This window comes from Pseudophryne corroboree, chromosome 4 (assembly GCF_028390025.1).
Source record: "Pseudophryne corroboree isolate aPseCor3 chromosome 4, aPseCor3.hap2, whole genome shotgun sequence".
Lineage (NCBI taxonomy): Eukaryota > Metazoa > Chordata > Amphibia > Anura > Myobatrachidae > Pseudophryne > Pseudophryne corroboree.
Window position 1 is genome coordinate 487,288,604 of NC_086447.1, and position 25,017 is coordinate 487,313,620.

At 46.6% G+C, this 25,017-nt stretch overlaps 1 protein-coding gene across 1 annotated transcript; it reads right to left on the reverse strand.

Moving 5' to 3' along the window:
• Positions 1–7,583: 7,583 nt before the first annotated feature.
• Positions 7,584–23,558, reverse strand: SESN1 (sestrin 1). The gene is made up of 10 exons (XM_063917086.1): positions 23,314–23,558; positions 20,291–20,356; positions 19,106–19,306; positions 18,762–18,944; positions 18,431–18,667; positions 17,414–17,561; positions 16,942–17,054; positions 15,663–15,853; positions 15,344–15,488; positions 7,584–8,516 (listed from the first exon to the last, which is right to left on the reverse strand). The coding sequence occupies exons 1-10, from the start codon at positions 23,392–23,394 to the stop codon at positions 8,430–8,432; spliced, it is 1,452 nt and encodes a 483-aa protein (XP_063773156.1). The 5' UTR covers positions 23,395–23,558; the 3' UTR covers positions 7,584–8,429.
• Positions 23,559–25,017: the final 1,459 nt, after the last annotated feature.

Consider the following 25,017-nt stretch of genomic DNA (forward strand, 5'->3'; position numbering starts at 1 on the left):
TCATGTCGTCAACCGACCTTGCATCGTGTTGACATTATCACGTAATTCCTAAATAAGCCATCCATTCCGGTGTCGACTCCCTAGAGAGTGACATCACCCATACAGGCAATTTGCTCCGCCTCCTCACCAATATCGTCCTCCTACATGTCGACACACACGTACCGACACACAGCACACACACACAGGGAATGCTCTGATAGAGGACAGGACCCCACTAGCCCTTTGGGGAGACAGAGGGAGAGTTTGCCAGCACACACCAAAAACGCTATAATTATACAGGGACAACCCCTTATACAAGTGTTTTCCCTTATAGCATTTTCACATATGTAATCATATCGCCAAATAAGTGCCCCCCCTCTCTGTTTTAACCCTGTTTCTGTAGTGCAGTGCAGGGGAGAGCCTGGGAGCCTTCCTCACAGCAGAGCTGAGCAGGAAAATGGCGCCGTGTGCTGAGGAGAATAGGCCCCGCCCCCTAAAACGGCGGGCTCTTCTCCCGGAGTTTGTGAGATCTGGCAGGGGTTAAATACATCCATATAGCCTCAAGGGCTATATGTGATGTATTTTAGCCATAAAAAAGGTATAATACATTGCTGCCCAGGGCGCGCGCCCCCCCCTCCCCCCCCCCCCCAGCGCCCTGCACCCTCAGTGACCGCTGGTATGAAGTGTGCTGACAACAATGGCGCACAGCTGCAGTGCTGTGCGCTACCTTATGAAGACTGAAAGTCTTCTGCCGCCTGTTTCTGGACCTCTTCAACTTCGGCATCTGCAAGGGGGGTCGGCGGCACGGCTCCGGGACGAACCCCAGGGTGAGACCTGTGTTCCGACTCCCTCTGGAGCTAATGGTGTCCAGTAGCCTAAGAAGCAAATCCATCCTGCACGCAGGTGAGTTTACTTCTCTCCCCTAAGTCCCTCGTAGCAGTGAGCCTGTTGCCAGCAGGACTCACTGAAAATAAAAAAACCTAACTTAAACTTTTATTCTAAGCAGCTCAGGAGAGCCACCTAGATTGCACCCTTCTCGGCCGGGCACAAGAATCTAACTGAGGCTTGGAGGAGGGTCATAGGGGGAGGAGCCAGTGCACACCACCTGATCCTAAAGCTTTTATTATTGTGCCCTGTCTCCCGCGGAGCCGCTAAACCCCATGGTCCTGACGGAGTCCCCAGCATCCACTTAGGACGTTAGAGGAAAAAAAAAAAAACCACACAACAGAAACCCTGAAACTATTTTGCTATTTTTTTTTTTTTTTTATAACCCAGCAGTTTGCCACTTACCTTTGTATTATTTCAAGATAATCACTTGACTTTAATGGTTTACATTTTAACAAAAACTGGAAAAATAAGAATTTACTTACCGATAATTCTATTTCTCGTAGTCCGTAGTGGATGCTGGGGACTCCGTCAGGACCATGGGGAATAGCGGGCTCCGCAGGAGACAGGGCACATCTAAAAAAGCTTTTAGGTCACATGGTGTGTACTGGCTCCTCCCCCCATGACCCTCCTCCAAGCCTCAGTTAGGTACTGTGCCCGGACGAGCGTACACAATAAGGAAGGATCTTGAATCCCGGGTAAGACTCATACCAGCCACACCAATCACACCGTACCACTTGTGATCTGAACCCAGTTAACAGTATGATAACAAAACGAAGTAGCCTCTGAAAAGATGGCTCACAACAAGAATAACCCGATTTTTGTAACAATAACTATGTACAAGCATTGCAGACAATCCGCACTTGGGATGGGCGCCCAGCATCCACTACGGACTACGAGAAATAGAATTATCGGTAAGTAAATTCTTATTTTCTCTAACGTCCTAGTGGATGCTGGGGACTCCGTCAGGACCATGGGGATTATACCAAAGCTCCCAAACGGGCGGGAGAGTGCGGATGACTCTGCAGCACCGAATGAGAGAACTCCAGGTCCTCCTTAGCCAGAGTATCAAATTTGTAAAATTTTACAAACGTGTTCTCCCCTGACCACGTAGCTGCTCGGCAAAGTTGTAATGCCGAGACCCCTCGGGCAGCCGCCCAAGATGCGCCCACTTTCCTAGTGGAGTGGGCCTTTACAGATTTAGGCTGTGGCACGCCTGCCACAGAATGTGCAAGTTGGATTGTGCTACAGATCCAACGTGCAATCGTCTGTTTAGACGCAGGAGCACCCATCTTGTTGGGTGCATACAATATAAACAGCAAGTCAGACTTTCTGACTCCAGCCGTCCTAAACTATATATATATATATATATATATTTTTAGGGTCCTGACAACGTCTATTAACCTGGAGTCCTCCAAGTCCCTAGAAGCCGCAGGCACCATAATAGGTTGTTTCAGGTGAAAAACCTGACACCCCCTTAGGAAGAAAACTGGAGACGAGTCCCAGTTCTGCCCTGTCCGAATGGAAATTTAAATATGGGCTTTTGTAAGACAAAGCCGCCCATTCTGACAATCGCCTGGCCGAGGCCAGGACCAACAGCATGGTCACTGTCCATGTGAGATATTGGTCAACAGCATGTTCACTTTCCATGTGATATATTTCAAATCCACAGATTTGAGCGGTTCAAACCAATATGATTTTAAGGAATCCCAACACTATGTTGAGATCCCACGGTGCCACTAGAGGCACAAAAAGGGGTGTATATGCAATACTCCCTTGACAATCTGGACTTCAGGAACTGAAGTCAATTCTTTTCGGAAGAAATTCTACAGGGCCGAAACTTAAAACCTTAAAGAACCCCAATTTTAGGCTCAAAACACTCCTGTTTTCAGGAAGTGTAGAATTCGACCTAGTTGAATTTTCTTCGTGGGGCCTTCCTGGCCTCACCCACGCAACATATTTTCACCACATGTGGTGATGACGTTGTGCGGTCACCTCCTTCCTGGCTTTGACCAGGGTAGGTATGACCTCTTATGGAATGCCTTTTTCCTTCAGGATCCGGCATTCAACCGCCATGCCGTCAAACGCAGCCGCGGTAAGTCTTGGAATAGACATGGTACCTGCTGAAGCAAGTCCCTTCTTAGCTCCCCAGGCCCTTAGTCCTCTGTGAGCATCTCTTGAAGTTCCGGGTACCAAGTCCCTCTTGGCCAATCCGGAGTCACGAGTATAGTTCATACTCCTCTATGTCTTATAATTCTCAATACCTTGGTTATGAGAAGCAGAGGAGGGAACACATACACCGACTGTTACACCCACGGTGTTACTAGGACATCCACAGCTATCGCCTGAAGGTCTCATGACCTGGCGCAATACCTGTCCCGTTTTTTGTTCGGGCGGGACGCCATCATTTCCACCTTTGGTCTTTGCCAATGGCTCACAATCATGCGGAAAAACTTCCCTATGAAGTTCCCACTCTCCCAGGTGGAGGTCATGCCTGCTGAGGAAGTCTGCTTCCCAGTCGTCCACTCCCGGAGAGAACACTGCTGACAGTGCTATCACATGATTTTCCGCCTAGCGAAAAATCCTTGCAGTTTTTTCACTGCCCTCCAGCTTCTTGTGTCGCCCTTTCTGTTTACGTGGGCGACTGCCGTGATGTTATCCCACTGGATCAATACCGGCTGACCTTGAAGCAGAGGTCTTGCTAAGTTTAGAGCCTTATAATTTTGCTCTTAGCTCCATCTATGTGGAGAGAATTCTCCAGACTTGATCACACTTTCCTGGAAATTTTTTCCCTGTGTGACTGCTCCCCAGCCTCTCAGGCTGGCCTCCGTGGTCACCAGCATCCAATCCTGAATGCTGAATCTGTGGCCCTCTAGAAGATGAGCACTCTGTAATCACCACAGGAGAGACACCCTTGTCCTTGGATATAGGGTTATCCGCTGATGCATCTGAAGATGCGATCCGGACCATTTTTCCAGCAGATCCCACTGAAGAGTTCTTGCGTGAAATCTGCCGAATGGAATTGCTTCGTAATAAGCCACCATTTTTACCAGGACTCTTGTGCAATGATGCACTGACACTTTTCCTGGTTTTAGGAGGATCCCGATTAGCTCGGATAACTCCCTGGCTTTCTCCTCTGGGAGAAACACCTTTTTCTGGACTGTGTCCAGAATCATCCCTAGGAACAGTAGACGTGTCCTCGGAAAAGCTACGATTTTGGAATATTTAGAATCCACTCGTGCTGTCGTAGAACTATTAAAGATAGTGCTACTCCGACCTCCAACTGTTCTCTGGACCTTGCCCTTATCAGGAAAGCGTCCAAGTTTCTTTTAAGAAGAATCATCATTTCGGCCATTACCTTGGTAAAGACCCGGGGCGCCGTGGACAATCCAAACGGCAGCGTCTGAACTGATAGTGACAGTTCTGTACCACGAACCTGAAGTACCCTTGGTGAGAAGGGCAAATTTGGACATGTAGGTAAGCATCCCTGATATCCAGTGACACCATCTCGTCCCCTTCTTCCTGGTTCGCTATCACTGCTCTGAGTGACTCCATCTTGATTTGAACGCTTGTATGTAAGTGTTCAAATATTTCAGATCTCACCGAGCCGTTTGGCTTCAGTACCACAATATAGTGTGGAATAATACCCCCTCCCTTGTTGTAGGAGGGGTACTTTGATTATCACCTGCTGGGAATACAGCCTGTGAATTGTTTCCAATACTGCCTCCCTGTCGGAGGTAGACGTTGGTAAAACAGACTTCCGGAACTTGTGAGGAGGAGACGTCTCGAATTTCCAATGTACACCTGGGATACTACATGTAGGATCCAGGAGTCCCCTTGCGAGTGAGCCCACTGCGTGCTGAAACTCTTGAGATGACCCCCTACCGCACCTGAGTCCGCTTGTACTGCCCCAGCGTCATGCTGCAGACTTGGCAGAAGCTGTGAAGGGCTTCTGTTCCTGGGAATGGGCTGCTTGCTGCAGTCTTCTTCCCGTTCCTCTACCCCTGGGCAGATATGACTGGCCTTTGCCCGCCTGCCCGTATGGGGACGAAAGGACTGAGACTGAAAAGACTGTGTCCTTTTCTGCTGAGATGTGACTCGGGGAACAAAAGGTGGATTTTTCAGCTGTTGCCATGGCCACCAGGTCCGATGGACCGCCCCTTTATACGGCAATACTTCCATGTGCCGTCTGGAATCTGCCTCACCTGACCACTGTCGTGTCTTCGTCTGGCAGATATGGACATCACATTTACTCTTGATGCCAGAATGCAAATATCCCTCTGCGCATCACGCATATATAGAAATGCATCCTTAAAATGCTCTATAGACAATAAAATCTTGTCCCTGTCAAGGGTATCAAAATTTTCAGTCAGGAAATCCGACCAAGCCCCCTCAGCGCTGCACATCCAGTCTGAGGCGATTGCTGGTCGTAGTATAACACCAGTATGTGTGTATATACTTCTTAGGCTATTTTTCAGCTTCCTATCAGCTGGCTCCTTGAGGGCGGCCGTATCTGGAGACGGTAACGCCACTTGTTTTTATAAGCGTGTGAGCGCCTTATCCACCCTAAGGTGTGTTTCCCAACTCGCCCTTACTTCTGGCGGGAAAGGGTATACCGCCCATAACTTTCTATCGGAGGAACCCCACGTATCATCACACACTTCATTTAATTTATCTGATTCAGTCAAAACTACAAGTAGTTTATTCACACCCTACAAAATACCCTTATTTGTGGTACTTGTAGTATCAGAATTATGTAACACCTCCTTCATGCCCTTAACATGTAACGTGTGGCCCTAAAGGAAAATACGTTTGTTTCTTCACCGTCGACACTGGAGTCAGTGTCCGTGAGGTAAATGGGCGTTTTTACAAGCCCCTGACGGTGTCTGAGACGCCTGGACAGGTACTAATTTGTTTGCCGGTCGGCTCATGTCGTCAACCGGCTCGCAGCATGTTGACATGATCACGTACTTCCACAAGTAAGCTATCCATTCCGGTGTCGACTCCCTAGAGAGTGACATCACCATTACAGGCAATTTGCTCCGCCTCCTCACCAACATTTTCCTCATACATGTCGACACACACGTACCGACATACAGCACCCACACAGGGAATGCTCTGATAGAGGACAGGACCCACTAGCCCTTTGGGGAGACAGAGGGAGAGTTTGCCAGCACACACCAAAATGATATAATTATACAGGGACAACCTTTATAAAAGTGTTCCTCCCTTATAGCATTTAATATATATTTATATCGCCAAATCAGTGCCCCCCCTCTCTGTTTTAACCCTGTTTCTGTAGTGCAGTGCAGGGGAGAGCATGGGAGCCATCCCCTCAGCCTTTCTGTGAGGGAAAATGGCGCTGTGTGCTGAGGAGAATAAGCTCCGCCCCCTTTTCGGCAGGCTTTTTCTCCCGGTTTTTAAGAACTGGCCTGGGTTAAAATACATACATATAGCCTTAATGGCTATATGTGATGTATTTATTTTGCCAATAAGGTACTTATATTGCTGCCCAGGGCGCCCCCAGCAGCGCCCTGCACCATCCGTGACTAGGTCAGTGAGCCCTGTGACAACAATGGCGCACAGCTGCAGTGCTGTGCGCTACCTTCATGAAGACTGTGAAGTCTTCTGCCGCCTGTTTCCGGACCTCCGTTCTGCCGTCTTCTTCAGCGTCTGTAAGGGGGATCGGCGGCGCGGCTCCGGGACGAACCCCAGGCTGACCTGTGTTCCGACTCCCTCTGGAGCTCAGTGTCCAGTAGCCTAAGATCCCAATCCATCCTGCACGCAGGTGAGTTGGAGATCTCTCCCCTAAGTCCCTCATTGCAGTGATCCTGTTGCCAGCAGGAATCACTGAATGAAACCTAAAAAAAAACTTTTCTAAACAGCTCTTTAAGAGAGCCACCTAGATTGCACCCTTCTCGGACGGGTACAAAAACCTAACTGAGGCTTGGAGGAGGGTCATGGGGGGAGGAGCCAGTACACACCATGCGACCTAAAAGCTTTTTTAGATGTGCCCTGTCTCCTGCGGAGCCCGCTATTCCCCATGGTCCTGACGGAGTCCCCAGCATCCACTAGGACGTTAGAGAAAAGGGGTATTCTAAAATGTTTGACTGGTATGCTTCTTTCAGACCGCAAATGCCAGATCCTACCCGGTAAGACAAACGTGTACTTACCGGGTGGGATGCGGCATTTGCGCTCCGCTGCTGGCTTTCCGACCCGGCAATATACCGGGTCGGTTGCCATAACAGCAGAGGGAGCGGGAGCAGCAGCAGCAGGGGCAGGGGTGGAGGCGGCGCCGGGAGATGAGCTCATCTCCTGCGCCGCCTCTCCCTATGCTGTGAATGGGAACCGTGTCGCATCGACACGGCTCCCATTCATACCGCACCTGACCCGGTAATCAACCCGGGTAAAACCCTTCTTTTTTACCGGGTTGAATTACCGGGTCAGGCGACCCGCTAAAACGACCAAGGACCTTTCACATCGCACACTGACCCGGGTCGACACGGCAATATGCCGTGTCGATACCGGGTTATTTGTGCGATGTGAAAGGGGTATACACTTGACTTGAATGGTTTACATTTTAACAAAAACTGGAAAAAGGGGTATTCTAAAATGTTTGACTGGTAGTGTGTTTGAAACGCTACACAGCACTTGGCTTCAAAGTTAAAAATGAAATAAAACAAAAACACACATTCAGCAAACAAAAATAAACTACAATCTTTGTTTCTTGTTCTTTATTTAGAAAATGTCAATACTGAAAAAAAGCGTCAAAAGATATTTAACAATCTATACGTTCATAATACAAACCCTTCCATACATTTATCTTCCAAGACCAGCTTTTTTTTTGTAACATTCACATCGTAATTAAGTTTGAAACTGTAAACCGCAGGTGTTTTTCAGCAGCAGCAACAAATGACTAGTGATTCAACAGCATCCCATTACCAAACCGCTGCTAAAAAGAGATCAGCAGTGCGATATTACAAAGTGAACATTTCACATCCAAGATATATTTCTTGTAGTTGTAGAACACTGAACATACCCAGTATATATAGGTTTGCTGTTATATGCAAAAGAAAAACATGCACTAATGTATGGAATGCACACTTTCTGTATGTTATAACAAGGCTCAGATTGTAGCAGTGTTCACGATTGTGTTTTTTGTTTATTGGTTTGTTTAGCTTATGTGGGACATTTGCATCTTGTCAACAGAAGAGCAGCACCACCATCGTCCCCCTTTGTGAAAAAGTACACGTTTCCCAGTCCATCTTCAACACTTAAGTGCCTTTCGCTGCAATGACATGCATCATTGCTGGATTTCAGAGATCAGACTTTTATGTGTCCATAGCGAGTTCACCAGGCGACATCTTTTTTCACGACATTCAACTGTCAGTTCACTGTGAGAAGTCAGCGGTACTAACCATACAGCTAGATATGATGGCAATTATGGCACAATAGACTTCTGAAGAAAAATAAAAAGGTAGCTACCAAGTAGGGAAGTTGGCAGTTCAGAATGCAGATTTCCCCGTGGAACCTTTGTTTATAGATTTTGCTATAGACAAAAGCAGTCAGGTCATATACCAAGTGATTGCTCTCAGAGCATACAGGAGCTCAGCTTGCATCCTCGCTTCCATAAGAAGCAGATTAACATGAACCTACAGGAAAGGGAGAGAAAATAAAATATGTATATAGCATTAGATAATGCGGTCAATAAAGCACTTATGTACTGTATGAACATTTTTCAACTCAACCACATGCAACTAATTATATCCAGACTACGGTTTGTGACCCAGAAATGTACATTTGGTTAGTGTCCAGATTTTTGCAGTGCCTTTTCCTCTGTCCTGCCTCATTGGTGAGAATGCAGAAGAGGAATTATTCTAGCTTGTATATCAAATAAAAATTTACTCACCGGTAATTCTATTTCTTGTAGTCCGTAGTGGATGCTGGGAACTCCGTAAGGACCATGGGGAATAGACGTGCTCCACAGGAGACTGGGCACTCTAAAAGAAAGATTAGGTACTATCTGGTGTGCACTGGCTCCTCCCTCTATGCCCCTCCTCCAGACCTCAGTTAGGGAAACTGTGCCCGGAAGAGCTGACACAACAAGGAAAGGATTTGGAATCCAGGGTAAGACTCATACCAGCCACACCAATCACACAGTACAACTTGTGATAACTGGGTAAGGTTAACAGTATGAACAACAACTGAGCCTCACTAAACGGATGGCTCATAACAATAACCCTTAGTTAAGCAATAACTATATACACGTATTGCAGAGAGTCCGCACTTGGGACGGGCGCCCAGCATCCACTACGGACTACGAGAAATAGAATTACCGGTGAGTAAATTCTTATTTTCTCTGACGTCCTAGTGGATGCTGGGAACTCCGTAAGGACCATGGGGATTATACCAAAGCTCCCAAACGGGCAGGAGAGTGCGGATGACTCTGCAGCACCGAATGAGCAAACTCAAGGTCCTCCTCAGGCAGGGTATCAAACTTGTAGAATTTAGCAAATGTGTTTGAACCCGACCAAGTAGCAGCTCGGCAAAGCTGTAAAGCCGAGACCCCTCGGGCAGCCGCCCAAGAAGAGCCCACCTTCCTTGTGGAATGGGCTTTTACTGATTTAGGATGCGGCAGTCCAGCCGCAGAATGTGCCAGCTGAATCGTGCAACAGATCCAGCGAGCAATAGTTTGCTTTGAAGCAGGAGCACCCAGCTTGTTGGGTGCATGCAGGATAAATAGCGAGTCAGTTTTTCGGACTCCAGCCGTCCTGGAAACATACATTTTCAAAGCCCGGACTACGTCCAGCAACTTGGAATCCTCCAAGTCCCGAGTAGCCGCAGGCACCACAATAGGTTGGTTCAAATGAAACGCTGATACCACCTTTGGGAGAAAGTGGGGACGAGTCCTTAATTCTGCCCTGTCCATATGGAAAATCAGATATGGGCTTTTACATGACAAAGCCACCAATTCTGACACACGCCTAGCCGAAGCTAAGGCCAACAGCATGACCACCTTCCACGTGAGATACTTTAGCTCCACGGTCTTAAGTGGCTAAAACCAGTGTGACTTCAGGAAATCCAACACAACGTTAAGATCGCAAGGTGCCACTGGAGGCACAAAAGGGGGCTGAATATGCAGCACTCCCTTAACAAACGTCTGAACTTCAGACAGTGAAGCCAGTTCTTTTTGAAAGAAAATAGATAGGGACGAAATCTGGACCTTTATGGACCCCAATTTTAGGCCCATAGACACCCCTGACTGTAGGAAGTGCAGAAATCGACCCAGCTGGAATTCCTCTGTTGGGGCCTTCCTGGCCTCCCACCAAGCGACATATTTCCGCCATATACGGTGATAATGCTTTACTGTCACATCCTTCCTAGCTTTTATCAGCGTAGGAATCACTTCACCTGGAATGCCCTTTTCCGTTAGGATCCGGCGTTCAACCGCCATGCCGTCAAACGCAGCAAGTCTTGGAACAGACAGGGCCCCTGCTGTAACAGGTCCTGTCTGAGAGGCAGAGGCCATGGGTCCTCTGAGATCATTTCTTGTAGTTCTGGGTACCAAGTTCTTCTTGGCCAATCCGGAACGATGAGTATAGTTCTTACTCCTCTCTTTCTTACTATCCTCAGCACCTTGGGTATGAGAGGAAGAGGGAACACATAAACCGACTGGTACACCCACGGTGTCACTAGTGCGTCCACAGCTATCGCCTGAGGGTCCCTTGACCTGGCGCAATTTTTTTTTAGCTTTTTGTTGAGGCGGGACGCCATCATGTCCACCTGTGGCAGTTCCCAGCGATTTACAATCTGTGTGAAGACTTCTTGATGAAGTCCCCACTCTCCCGGGTGGAGGTCGTGCCTGCTGAGGAAGTCTGCTTCCCAGTTGTCCACTCCCGGAATGAACACTGCTGACAGTGCTAGCACGTGATTCTCCGCCCATCGAAGAATCCTTGTGGCTTCTGCCATTGCCATCCTGCTTCTCGTGCTGCCCTGGCGGTTTACATGGGCGACCGCCGTGATGTTGTCTGACTGAATCAGTACTGGGTGGTTTTGAAGCAGGGGCTCTGCTCGACTCAGGGCGTTGTAAATGGCCCTTAGTTCCAGTATATTTATGTGTAGTGAAGTCTCCAGACTTGACCACTGTCCTTGGAAGTTTCTTCCCTGAGTGACTGCCCCCCATCCTCGGAGGCTTGCATCCGTGGTCACCAGGACCCAGTCCTGTATGCCGAACCTGCGGCCCTCGAGAAGATGAGCACTCTGCAGCCACCACAGCAGAGACACCCTGGCCCTTGGGGACAGGGTGATCAACCGATGCATCTGAAGATGCGATCCGGACCATTTGTCCAACAGATCCCACTGAAAGATCCTTGCATGGAACCTGCCGAAGGTAATTGCTTCGTAAGAAGCCACCATCTTTTCCCAGGACTCGCGTGCAGTGATGCACCGACACCTGTTTTGGTTTCAGGAGGTCCCTGACCAGAGATGACAATTCCTGGGCCTTCTCCACCGGGAGAAACACCTTCTTCTGTTCTGTGTCCAGAATCATGCCCAGGAAAAGCAGACGCATCGCAGGAATCAGCTGCGACTTTGGGATATTCAGAATCCAGCCGTGCTGTTGCAACACTTCCTGAGAGAGTGCTACGCTGACCAACAACTGCTCTCTGGACCTCGCCTTTATGAGGAGATCGTCCAAGTACGGGATAATTATAACTCCCTTCTTCCGAAGGAGTATCATCATTTCGGCCATTACCTTGGTAAATATTCTCGGTGCCGTGGAGAGACCAAACGGCAACGTCTGGAATTGGTAATGACAGTCTTGTACCACAAACCTGAGGTACTCCTGGTGAGGTGGGTAAACGGGGACATGCAAGTAAGCATCCTTGATGTCCAGCGACACCATAAAATCCCCCTCTTCCAGGCTTGCAATAACCGCCCTGAGCGATTCCATTTTGAACTTGAACTTCTTTATATAAGTGTTCAAGGATTTTAAATTCAGGATGGGTCTCACCGAACCATCCGGTTTCGGTACCACAAACCTTGTGTAATAGTAACCCCTGCCCTGTTGAAGGAGGGGGGACCTTGATTATCACCTGCTGGAGGTACAGCTTGTGAATTGCCGCCAGTACTACCTCCCTTTCCCTGGGAGCAGCTGGCAAGGCTGATTTGAGGTAACGGTGAGGGGGAGTCGCCTCGAACGCCAGCTTGTATCCCTGAGATACAATTTGTACAGCCCAGAGATCCACTTGTGAGCGAACCCACTGGTTGCTGAAGTTACAGAGACGCGCCCCCACCGCACCTGGCTCCGCCTGTGGAGCCCCAACGTCATGCGGTGGACTTAGTGGAAGCAGGGGAGGATTTTTGTTCCTGGGAACTGGCTGCCTGGTGCAGCTTCTTTCCTCTACCCTTGCCTCTGGCCAGAAAGGATGCTCCTCTGACCCGCTTGCCTTTCTGAGGCCGAAAGGACTGCACTTGATAATACGGTGCTTTCTTAGGCTGTGAGGGAACCCGAGGTAAAAAAGTCGACTTCCCAGCAGTTGCTGTGGATACGAGGTCCGAGAGACCGTCCCCAAACAATTCCTCACCCTTATAAGGCAAAACCTCCATGTGTTTAGAATCAGCATCACCTGTCCACTGCAGAGTCCATAATACTCTCCTGGCAGAAATGGACATTGCATTAATTCTAGATGCCAGCAGGCAAATGTCCCTCTGGGCACCCCGCATATATAAGACGACGTCTTTTATATGTTCGATGGTTAGCAAAACAGTATCCCTGTCGAGGGAATCAATGTTGTCTGACAGGGTATCAGTCCATGCTGCTGCAGCACTACACATCCAGGCTGAAGCAATAGCAGGTCTCAGTAGAGTACCAGAGTGTGTATACACAGACTTCAGGATAGCTTCCTGCTTTCTATCCGCAGGCTCCTTTAGGGCGGCCGTATCCTGAGACGGCAGTGCCACCCTTTTAGATAAGCGTGAAGGCGCCTTGTCCACCCTAGGGGATGTTTCCCAACGTAACCTATCCGTTGGCGGGAGAGGGTACGCCATCAGTAACCTCTTAGAAATCACTAGTTTCTTATCAGGGGAACTCCACGCTTCTTCACACAAATCATTTAATTCATCAGATGGGGGAAAAGTCACTGGCTGCTTTTTCTCCCCAAACATAATACCCCTCTTGGTGGTAACCGGGTTAATATCAGAAATGTGCAATACATCTTTCATTGCAGTAATCATGCATTGGATGGCTTTTGTAGACTGTACATTTGTCTCATCCTCATCTACACTGGAGTCAGACTCCGTGTCGACATCTGTGTCTACCATCAGAGCTAGCGGGCGTTTATGAGCCCCTGACGGCTTCTGAGTCGCCTGGGCAGGCGCGGGCTGAGACCCCGGCTGTCCCAAGGCTGCTGCGTCATCGAACCTTTTATGTAAGGAGTTGACACTGTCGGTTAAGACCTTCCACATATCCATCCAATCAGGTGTCGGCCCCGTCGGGGGTGACACCACACTTATCTGCCTCTGCTCCGTCTCCACGTAACCCTCCTCATCAAACATGTCGACACAGCCGTACCGACACACCGCACACACACAGGGAATGCTCAGACTGAGGACAGGACCCCACAAAGTCCTTTGGGGAGACAGAGAGAGAGTGTATGCCAGCACACACCACAGCGCTATATAACACAGGGATTGACACTGCTAATAAGTGATTTTCCCAATAGCTGCTTGTCTGTATCGATTTGAGCCTAAATTTATGTGCCCCCACTCTCTTTTTAACCCGTCTTGTACCTGGATACTGCAGGGGAGAGCCTGGGGAGCGTGCTTCCAGCGGAGCTGTGAAGGGAAAATGGCGCTGGCCCCGCCCCCTCAGCAGCGGGCTTCTGTCCCGCGTTTTCTGTAACTTAATGGTGGTTTTTTTTTACACATATACAGTTAACTGACTGTATTATGTGTATTTTATGCCAAAAGGTATTATGATTGCTGCCCAGGGCGCCCACCCCCAGCGCCCTGCACCCTACAGTGACCGGAGTGTGTGGTGTGCTGTGGGAGCAATGGCGCACAGCTGCAGTGCTGTGCGCTACCTTAATGAAGACAAGAGTCTTCTGCCGCCGATTTCATCGCTTCTTCTTCTGGCTCTGCAAGGGGGACGGCGGCGCAGCTCCGGGAACGGACGATCGAGGTCAGGCCCTGTGTTCGAACCCTCTGGAGCTAATGGTGTCCAGTAGCCTAAGAAGCACAAGCTAGCTGCAAGAAGGTAGGTTTGCTTCTCTCCCCTCAGTCCCACGTAGCAGTGAGTCTGTTGCCAGCAGATCTCACTGAAAATAAAAAAACCTAACAAATACTTTCTTTTCTAGCAAGCTCAGTAGAGCCCACTAGGAGCACCCAGCTCTGGCCAGGCACAGATTCTAACAGAGGTCTGGAGGAGGGGCATAGAGGGAGGAGCCAGTGCACACCAGATAGTACCTAATCTTTCTTTTAGAGTGCCCAGTCTCCTGCGGAGCCCGTCTATCCCCCATGGTCCTTACGGAGTTCCCAGCATCCACTAGGACGTCAGAGAAAAGAAAAATGGACTCTCATTGCAGATATGTATTCGATGTGTCAACTAGGAGTATGGGTCTTCAACCTGCAACATCCAGCTGCTGTGGAACTTCACATCCCCACATGCCCTACCACAGTTTTGCTATTAAGGCTTGCTAAAAACGGAGACAGGGCATGCTGAGATGTGTAATTCCACAGCAGCTGGAGGGCTGCAGGTTGAGGACCCATCAAGTAAAGTTTTTAAAAACAGAGTCCAGACACACTATTGTGCCTAGTCTTTAGGTAGACGCAACTTGCAGACACTACATTTATCTGGAGACCTTTAAGCCTTAGAAGAAGGGACATAACACACAGGAAGTATGGAGGACAATTACTTTACTTCACTCAAGCACCACAAAATCACCAAGCAGGTCGGTCTACATTTTAAAAGGTATTGCATTCTAGCAAATATATTTAACTCTACTGTGAGGTCTTGTGAAAGGATTTACTGGTGGGCTCTGTAAAACTACAGTACTATACTATCCACTTGCTTCAATAAGATGCATATACACAGGCTAAAGGACTATATGGGAAAGGGAGAAAACGTACAAAAGGTTCATGATCTACAGTAGTATTAGAGACCAATACCAGGGGTACCTGATGATTGAACACAACCACTCAGTGACTGGATTTACATTTCTGTATAGTCACAGCTTAGTTTGTGTTTCTAGGTAACGTATGAAATACAGGGAAACTCTGCACGGTTCTTACTTTATTTAAAGGATCTTAGTGAGGTTTTATGGGTTGACAGGATCACACTAAAAGCTAATCACTAAAAACCTACTACCTAGAGTGGAGAAGCACCACGTTATACACAAATAAGGGTACAAGCACTGGGCATCATCTGCTCTGGCTGTAAGTAGTTGGTAAGTGCCCCCGTTGCTGATGCCCGAGCTCTCACCTTCTCCGAGTGTTTGAACTGCCTCCAGAAGCAGTCATACATTCTTTTTGTCGTCTTCTCTGGACTACACACCACATTCTTAATGTAAACTTTAAAGCTACGGTCCAATAACTGATTTATTTCCCCATAGTCATAATCATCATACCTGTTTTGAAACAAGAACACGTTAAAAACTAAACTATAAAAGCATCCTGAGACCTATACATGCACATAAATCGGTCCAAAAAATTTCAGTGCCTACAACATTAAAGATTTGCATTTCAAAAATCCCCCCCAAAAAACCAACAGTATGTTTAATATAGGCCTGAAAAGATCTCACCTTATTCCAGACATACAGTGTACATAGTTCCATATGGCCCGTCTCAGTGTTGAGGTATCTACATCATTATGCATTGCCATGGTGTTGTAAGTTAGGTTATATGCAATGTGAAACTTCTCATCTAGTAGCTGCCCAACGTCTGGATACAGACGATTGACTAAGGAGTAGCCATGGTTTTCCCAGCTGAAATCCTAAAATAATGGATAACTGTTTAAAATACCACAAAACACAAAAATGTAAACTGAACTGTATTTTTTATACATGTATAGCAGTGTAAGCATTGCAATGTTGGTCACACTCTGTTAGGGGTCTATTCATGAAGCAGTAAAAAAGAGTGGGGAAGTGAGCCAGTGGATAAGAACCAATCAGCTGCTCTGTATAATTGTCTAATATGCAAATTTTAAATGTTACGTCCATGCTCATTGGTTGCCATGAGCAACTTCTCCACACTTTTCACCGCTTCATGAATAGACCCCTTAGGGTGGTCATCCATTTCCTTATCATTAGTGAAGGAGACCACGTCCGTTACAGAATGGGTGTTCAAAGCCGAATTCCATCTTAAAAATAGCATACATTTCCTAACTATATTTTTATTAGGATGCTGGCAAGCACAGATTACAATTTGACTTTTTTTTAAATGAATATACCTATACATTTTTCATGCTTTTAGATGCTGAAACATACAGTACATATCATGTTTACACATCTGTGACTGGTTTTCAAATTCTGTATACTCCACTTTAGTCAGCAACATAACCAGATGCGGGACAATTTCTTCTGAATATTACCGGGACGCCAGTGTATATATTTCAGTACCATTCGAGAGGGCATTTTTTATTTGAATTCAGTGCATGTTTTGCATATTTTATATATTCTTAATAATTTAATAATTTCTACTATATATTATCAAGCTTATACATATTTGCTTGTTATTTAGAAGCCTGTTATTCTCCATTAAGAGCTATTAATCTGATGTTAATTGTCAGCTTTTGTTATATGTTGTTTGTGGTATATAAATATTTCAGATAAAATAATTTATTTTTAAGTATACAGAGTCCTACTAAGTCAATCATTCTCCATGACAGACCACACATTTTGAAGGTACAGAATGTTCCATAGCGCAGGGTAATTCCCATTTTGTCTCAAGCAACATAACCAGATTATACAAATAAAAAAATATATATATATCCTTTGACTGGATTTGCAGCGAGTCAGCTGGAGTGTACATTAGCTTGCAGGGATACACAAATGACTGCTCTAATGGGTATGACCGACATACCTGCACTCGGAAGGTGGGAACGTGCATTCCACGCCGAGAGAAGTCTTTGTAACCATAACTCGTATCTTCAAAATGTTTGGAGACATCTTTTGTTGGTGGGGGTTCTTCGTCTTCTAATGGAGATGACAGAAAATCAACATTAAGGCATAGTTACATTCCTTTTATTTTATACAGCATGGCTAACCTTGAGTATTACTACTACAGTGGTAGAATGGGAGTACTCCCACATACAGCTCACATGACATGACAAAGGGGGCCTATGTACTAAGCCTTGGAGAGATAAAGTGGCCAGAGAAAAAGTACCAGCCAAGCAGCACCTAACTGCCATGTTACAGGCTGTGTTTGCAAAATGACAGCTAGGAGCCGATTGACTGATACTACTCCCCAAGGCTTAGTATATAGACCCCACTAATGCTAGGAATGTATAAATTGAGACGTGTACATTTTCCCCTCTTTCAGCAGTCACGTGTACCTAGGGCAAAAGCCAGCATGCTCTCTATTTTCTCTTGCTCAAAGCGTGTAGCCATCTCTTCCTGGCTCGCTTCTTCCTCCTCTCTGCTTTCCTGCAGCTGTTTCATTTTCTCCATGAGAACTTCAACTTCACAACAAGCATCTGAGCCCTACAGTAAGCACAGAAATGTGGACAGCAATAGCATTAACTTCATGTATAAACAGAGTGGTTCATATAATGCTATAAAATCTAAATAGTGAGCCTTACATCTATTAAGGGTTGACTCCAATTTAAAGAACAAAAAAAAAAAATATCTGCATTTAAATATCAGATGCAAATTCATAAAACAAAAACAAGAAAAAAGAAACTACTCACTTTGCATTTACCATTGGTTTAGCCACAAGCTGTACAGTATATAAGTAACAGCTTCTGTCTTGTAACTATTTATTCAGCAGTTATGTGACTGATCTAGCCACATCATGCAGATGTCGTCACACCAGCAGATTAATATTCTGCATGTCTGAAAGTCTGTGACATCAGGAAAAAAACACTTCCTAGACAGCTCCCATCTCCCTACATCTAACATGACTTCACATGGGAACCACCATTAACAAAGGGTCGGTAAGCTATAAAGTGTCTAGCCAGCAACAAATGGAAAGAAGGCAATTTAAAATCAATGATCCTTAGGGTCACTGGAGTGTTTTACATCACACACTAAAGGAGGAAAGAGTTTCCTGGTTCCAATACCCAAGTGCCTTGAGTAGTTGTATATTATGTGACGTGCTCCTATGAAGACTACCTGAGATGCCCACAATATGCCAAAGTCATAAGAAGTCAGGCTCCGTCCACTAATGAAGCTGTGTGTGTCCATTTTACAATATGGCTTCTCTTGAATTTAAAGGCTGTGATCTGAGGAATTGTGTCTCCCTTTTGTGTAGTTAGTCAGATGCAAACCATCAATGACAGCAATAAACATGTGTGTACACAGCAGATCTCTGGCTGTAACTTGTATACAGAGTTGTCTATTAGACAGCTTACCGTGCCTCTTGCTTTCTGATAACGGTCATTCCCTCCGTGGTTGCCATTTGTTATGTCACAGATACAGTAGTTGCTGACAGATGGGGGGCGGAAAGTGTGGCCCCCGTCACTGTGAATTTCAGGACTTATTCCACAGCCAAAAGTGAAAGAAGCCAAGGAGTGATAGTGTGCAAGGAGAACTACTGCATGGATCAGCTCTGCCAAAGACCAGCTGTGCTCCCCAGTCTTTAGCAATTGCTAGAACACAAAAAGCACAAGTCATTATGCAACGCTCGTTTCCTAGCATCCTACACGGCACACCATCTAATGCGCCAATGTCACAGCAGCTTACCTCAATGTGCTCTTTTGTGATCAGCCACGGTCTGTGTGCCAACAACTTATTCAACTCCCCTAGGTTGCGAAGTTTCTGTGGAGCATTTTCAAGGCCATTTAACCACTTCTGGTCCCCTCCATTATGAATAAAGTCATTCACGTGTAGATTAACCAGATAAGAGCACTGGTGCCTGGCTGCAGCCTGGAAGGGCAACAAAAGGAACATGGCAGAATTTGTATCATTGTTTTCCCACAGACATCAGTGATGAGAGCTATGCACTTTTCAAATCCGTAACTGGCTGAGAAACACTATTCTAGGTGTATGTGTGCAACAGCAGAAACCAAACACCTGCCTATACTCACCATAATGCCTATGTAGTGCTGGTAGCAGGCGGGCAGGGGGCCATCCATTTGCAGCAAGTAATGTTGTGTTTTAAGGAAGCTCTCCAAATACTGGGGGTGAAAAACCATCACCAAGGTTATATTATCCAGTCGGCCCATATCTGCAAAAGCATTAGCAAACACGGAGTGTATACCGGCATCCTCTGTTCCCACTTGGAGAATCTGTGGAAATGTCACAAGGTGTACAAGGTTGATCAGGGCACTTCTACATAAGAAGATTCACAAAAGCAAAACCCCAAAGAGAGAATTCCTGCCACTTGGGAATGGGTTTCACTCACTTCCCACTACAGCGGTACAATAAGTGTAGCAGTAGATTATTAAGGAGGTATTCAACTGATATCACCGCCCAATCTCCCATCGAAAGTGACGGGATATCGCGGGGCGATATTCAATTGATGCTGTTAATCGCGCCCATTAGTGTCGGGTCTAGCCACGTAAAGCAGCTAAACTAATGGACGGGATCTCAAAAAGTACTGTTTGGCCACCTAAACGGGTCACTCTTCTCACATTTCAGCTCACCAGCAGGATGGACTACGAGCTGAAATGCGTCTCCCAACTGAGAAACAACTGCATTGCTCTGTTGGGCGCCATCTAGTGGCATCCGCAGGGAGAAAATTGAATCCCCCCTTACAGAAAACTATCCAAGAGTCCATATGAATGTTCAACAGTACAGTACATAGTGTGTATTCATTTTTCAGCACCACTTGAAGTAACATCCCCCAAACTGCACCAAAACTAGAAACTGTAGCCGTGTAGGTAGGGATTACCAACCAGCTCCCATCATTTTTTATTTTTATTTTTTTAAACACAGCCTGTAACATGGCAATCGGCTGGTACTTTCCCTCTACTACACTTAGTAAATCGCCCCCTCCCCAGTCTATATTAAACCAAAATGTCAAATAAATTTAAATTCACTTGGAAACTTTAAACAGAAACTGGAGAAGACATTTATATGTCCTACACTGTACTTAACTTCTGCAGTTCAGAAATGGTTTTGGGCACAAAGTTTTAAAACATATTTCAGTGTGAGAGGCCTTCCATAGCTGGTGTGATTATCTTCCATGCATATAAACACCCTACATCAATGTAAACACATCTACCTGAATGGGATGATCATGAATTAGCCAAAAACAAAACAAAACCAACCTCTTCTTCTGGGATGAATCTGCTAGGCCCTGGTCCTAAAGGTCGAGGAACTCTGATGCCCAAATCCTGGAAGAAACAACAAGCGTTCACCATTTCTGAATTCAAAATAATTCCACTGATTATACATACAAATCAATTTAATATAAATGCATGCAATTTGTTCAATGACTTGTATAAATAAGCTGCTGGAGAAATGCAGGGTCTGATACAGATACTATTTTCTTTCCCTCATGATGATAGTGGGGGTTTCCCAACCAGGAAGAGAGAGAAATCTTTGATGAAACCACCATTTGGAACACATTTTTTTTAAAGCTGCAATACCACACTTACTTAAAAAGCTTTTTTTTATTTTTAACAAGACTCTTATTTTTCTATAATGGTTCTTTTGCAAAAAATAAAAAACACACACACACACACACACACACACACACACACACACACACACACACACAATTATTGTGGAGATAAATGGCTGCAAAGTCTCTCAGGTGAAACATCTGTATTGCAGCGCTCAAAGCCTGTTCTCAAGGAGTGTATCACCTGACTGAAGCACAGGTCAACATCCATGTACATGTATGAAAAGGAAGGATGACTATATTTAATACTAGCTGTTCTACCCGTTCTTCGCACAGGAGTTTCTGATTTTCACGGTTTTAAATATACATGAGTGTTAAAAATCTAGTAAATCTATAGATATTAATACATGGTTCTTGGCATTACCCAAGGAGCACCCATAGCAGATATGGTAAAAAGTGACAGGACCATTTTTGTAGTTTATTAAATTCTACACACTGGAGGTGCACTCCAAATTTTGATCCTATTGTCCGTTTGGGCTTTATCATTCACGCAACGCAAGCCACACATTGGTGATGACATCATTATGGGGAGGTTTATTAAAATTCTTATCACAGTTTTCCTATTTCCCACCTGAAGAATACCTGTGTTACATTTTATCTTCCCAATTTATCAGGAAGTAAGAGAATTAGTTTTGAGTCAGTGAGGGCTTTCGCATATAATAATAAATAAATAAATAAATATATATATATATATATATATATATATATATATATATATATATATATATATATATATATATATAATTTTTTATTTTCATACATACATATACACACACACTTTTTATTATTTATTTATTTATTTTCCAACTCTGCAAACAAGTACTTTGCACAGTCATCAAGCAAGGATGTTCTTTTTTTCTTGAATAAAAGAACAAAACACCACACATCAGCAAAAAAACAACAACTTGTCAACAGTCACTAGGTGTACACCTAACAAACTCAAAGCCACAACTCATGGGGTGGGATTCAAATCTTCCAGCTGCCCTCCCACCCCCCGGCAGTAATTCAAATGTTACTGCTGATGGGCGAGATATCACCATTTCAGCTAAAATGCATGATAAGTGACCCGATTGGACGCCCAAACTGGACTTTTCGCGATCATGACTTTAGTTGGGTTTAGCTGCTTTACACGGCTAACCCAGTCTCTTATGGGCACGATCAGCGCGATAACGGGGGTCATTAGAATATCGCCCTGCGATCTCCCGTCACTTTAGACGGGAGATCAGGGGCAATAAAGGATTTGAATCCCGCCCATGGAGTACCAAATTAAACATGTCCCTGAGGCTTAACCGGTAGTGGAAATGTATTACATTTCATTAAGCGTTAAAGATGAGACTTCTTTCTATCATAGGGGCAGATGTATTAACCTGGAGAAGGCATAAGGAAGTGATAATTTACATATTGGAGCTGATTGGCTGGTACGTTTAACAGTTAGGCTCCGATTGGCTGCTGCCTTTATCACCTTGCGTTTATCACTGGTTTATCACTTCCTTATGCCTTCTCCAGGTTAATATATCTGCCCCAGTGTGTTTGAACGCAGTTATTTGTTCAGCCAATGTCAATACAGTATTCTTTGAAAACAGAGAATTACTAACTTTTAGGGGGTTAAATTACATCTTGGTTGGACACAGTATGCAAACACCAGACCCACATTGCCGAGCACGAGATTTGCCTTACAAACCACCACAATCCTTAAGTGTACATAAATGTATATGCAATGGGGCTCACATTTTAAACAAGATGTAAATAACAGACATTAATCAATCAGGATTCATTAGTGACCGTATACAGGTTGTACTGTATGATGGGGAGCCATGCAGCGCTCTGGCCTCAGTGAGCAGCAAAGTGCATAATCCAGGTAGGCAGCACACAGACACACAGTAACACCGCTCACTGCCAGCGGCCTCAGCACATACATAACACCTTACTGACTCTGATTATCTAGGTTAGGTATAGTCATACTTGCCTACCTGACCCTCTCCATGAGGGAGAAAATGCTCTGTTCCTGGACTTTCCTGGTAATGTATGATTGCCATCACCTGTGGTGAGCTAGTTAATTGATAAGAAAGGTGTTTTACCACAGGTGATGGCAATCATACATTACCAGGAAAGTCCAGGAACAGAGCATTTTCTCCCCCATGGAGAGGGTCAGGTAGGCAAGTATGCGTATAGTTGGTCAGATAATGACAGCACACCGTATAGGCAGTACAGCAGGCATCGCTTACACAGCAAAACGTGGGGGGTATATCACATACTGCCACTGTGCTGCAGCTGAGCGGCGTGCCCGTACATGTCCCGGTCACTCATCGTCCATCACACGTCGCACCCGGCGCTGTGCAGTAGTAGCAGCGTTGCTGGCACTGACCCTGCTCTCCTTGCCCCGGCTGGGGGCCATCGGTTCCCTGCTAGCAGTGCACACTGTACATAGAGGGCTGTCAGCGTACATGCACGGCACATCCAGCCCCGGGTAGCCGTAGCCTGCAGCGGTGCATCAGGCTGTGGACTGCGCTGCCACCCAGGAGAGGGACACAGCGGCCCGGCAGCGGAGCGCAGAGGGATGGGAGGCACTGTACTGGAGATGAGGGAGGCAGGGGCTCTGGAGCGGCAGCCGGTGGGAACACAGCACAAGCCCCGGCACAGACAGAGCACTCCAGGGGTCGCCGTTACCTGGTTGCCGCACACCCCGCTGCTGCAGCGGCGGCAGATGATCTCTGGGACCGGCACAGCTGCCCGCGGAGACAGCCTCATCCTCGAACTGAGTAACCGGGAGGGAGGGGACAGAGTGATAGTGTAGTAACCCGTCCGCTGTATCCGTGACCGCCGCCTGTGTGTGCGGAGACCAATACTCAATCCCACTCCGATCTGCCGCAGCACTGAGCACCTAGTCACCAGCACTGCCCTGTACTCTGCTTCATAAACAAGTCCTGGCCGGGGGTGGAGCAGCCCGCAGTGCACGCCCACCTTGGAGGCTTGACCAATCCTGGGAAGCACTAAGAGCCCCAAAGGCGAGGGGCGGAGCTATGGTGTGAGTTGACGTAATGGGGGCGTGGCTCCAGCATGTGGAAAACAACAAGATGCTGAGAAAAACACCCGGCTGCGCTCTGCAAGCACTGCTCTGCTTTGTTCTGCTCTCCACTGCTCCGCTCAATATATAAATGGTTAATGTCGTGCATACATTAACCATTTATATACCAACTGTATTCAGGGCCGTTTCTAGACAATTTGGCTCCCAGTGCGAGATTTAAAAATGCGCGCCCCCCCCCCCCCCCCCATTGCTATAAAAAAAATTGCGTCCCCCCCATATAGCTATAAAAAGAAAAAGTATGCTCCCGACAAGCCGTGGCCTCATCTGATATCATCACGCCCACCACAGGGGGGAAAAATAAAAAAAGTCCCCATTTTACACATTACAGCAGCCAAGTGTCCCCATTTTACACAGTGCGGCAGGCAGGTGTCCCCATTTTACAGAGCGCAGCAGGCAGATATCCCCATTTTACACAGTACGCAGGCAGGTATCCCCATTTTACAGAGCGCAGCAGGCAGATATCCCCATTTTACACAGTACGCAGGCAGGTATCCCCATTTTACACAGTGCGGCAGGCAGATATCCCCATTTTACACAGCGCGGCAGGCAGGTATCCCCATTTTACAAAGTGTGGCAGGCAGATATCCCCATTTTACACAGTACGCAGGCAGGTATCCCCATTTTACACAGTGCGGCAGGCAGGTGTCCCCATTTTACACAGTGCGGCAGGCAGGTGTCCCCATTTTACACAGTGCGGCAGGCAGGTGTCCCCATTTTACACAGTGCGGCAGGCAGGTGTCCCCATTTTACACAGTGAGGCAGGCAGGTGTCCCCATTTTACAGAGCGCAGCAGGCAGATATCCCCATTTTACACAGTACGCAGGCAGGTATCCCCATTTTACACAGTGCGGCAGGCAGATATCCCCATTTTACACAGCGCGGCAGGCAGGTATCCCCATTTTACAAAGTGTGGCAGGCAGATATCCCCATTTTACACAGTACGCAGGCAGGTATCCCCATTTTACACAGTGCGGAAGGCAGGTGTCCCCATTTTACACAGTGCGGCAGGCAGGTGTCCCCATTTTATACAGTGAGGCAGGCAGGTGTCCCCATTTTACACAGTGAGGCAGGCAGGTGTCCCCATTTTACACAGTGAGGCAGGCAGGTGTCCCCATTTTACACAGTGAGGCAGGTGTCCCCATTTTACACAGTGAGGCAGGCAGGTGTCCCCATTTTACACAGTGAGGCAGGTGTCCCCATTTTACACAGTGAGGCAGGTGTCCCCATTTTACACAGTGAGGCAGGTGTCCCCATTTTACACAGTGAGGCAGGTGTCCATTTTACAC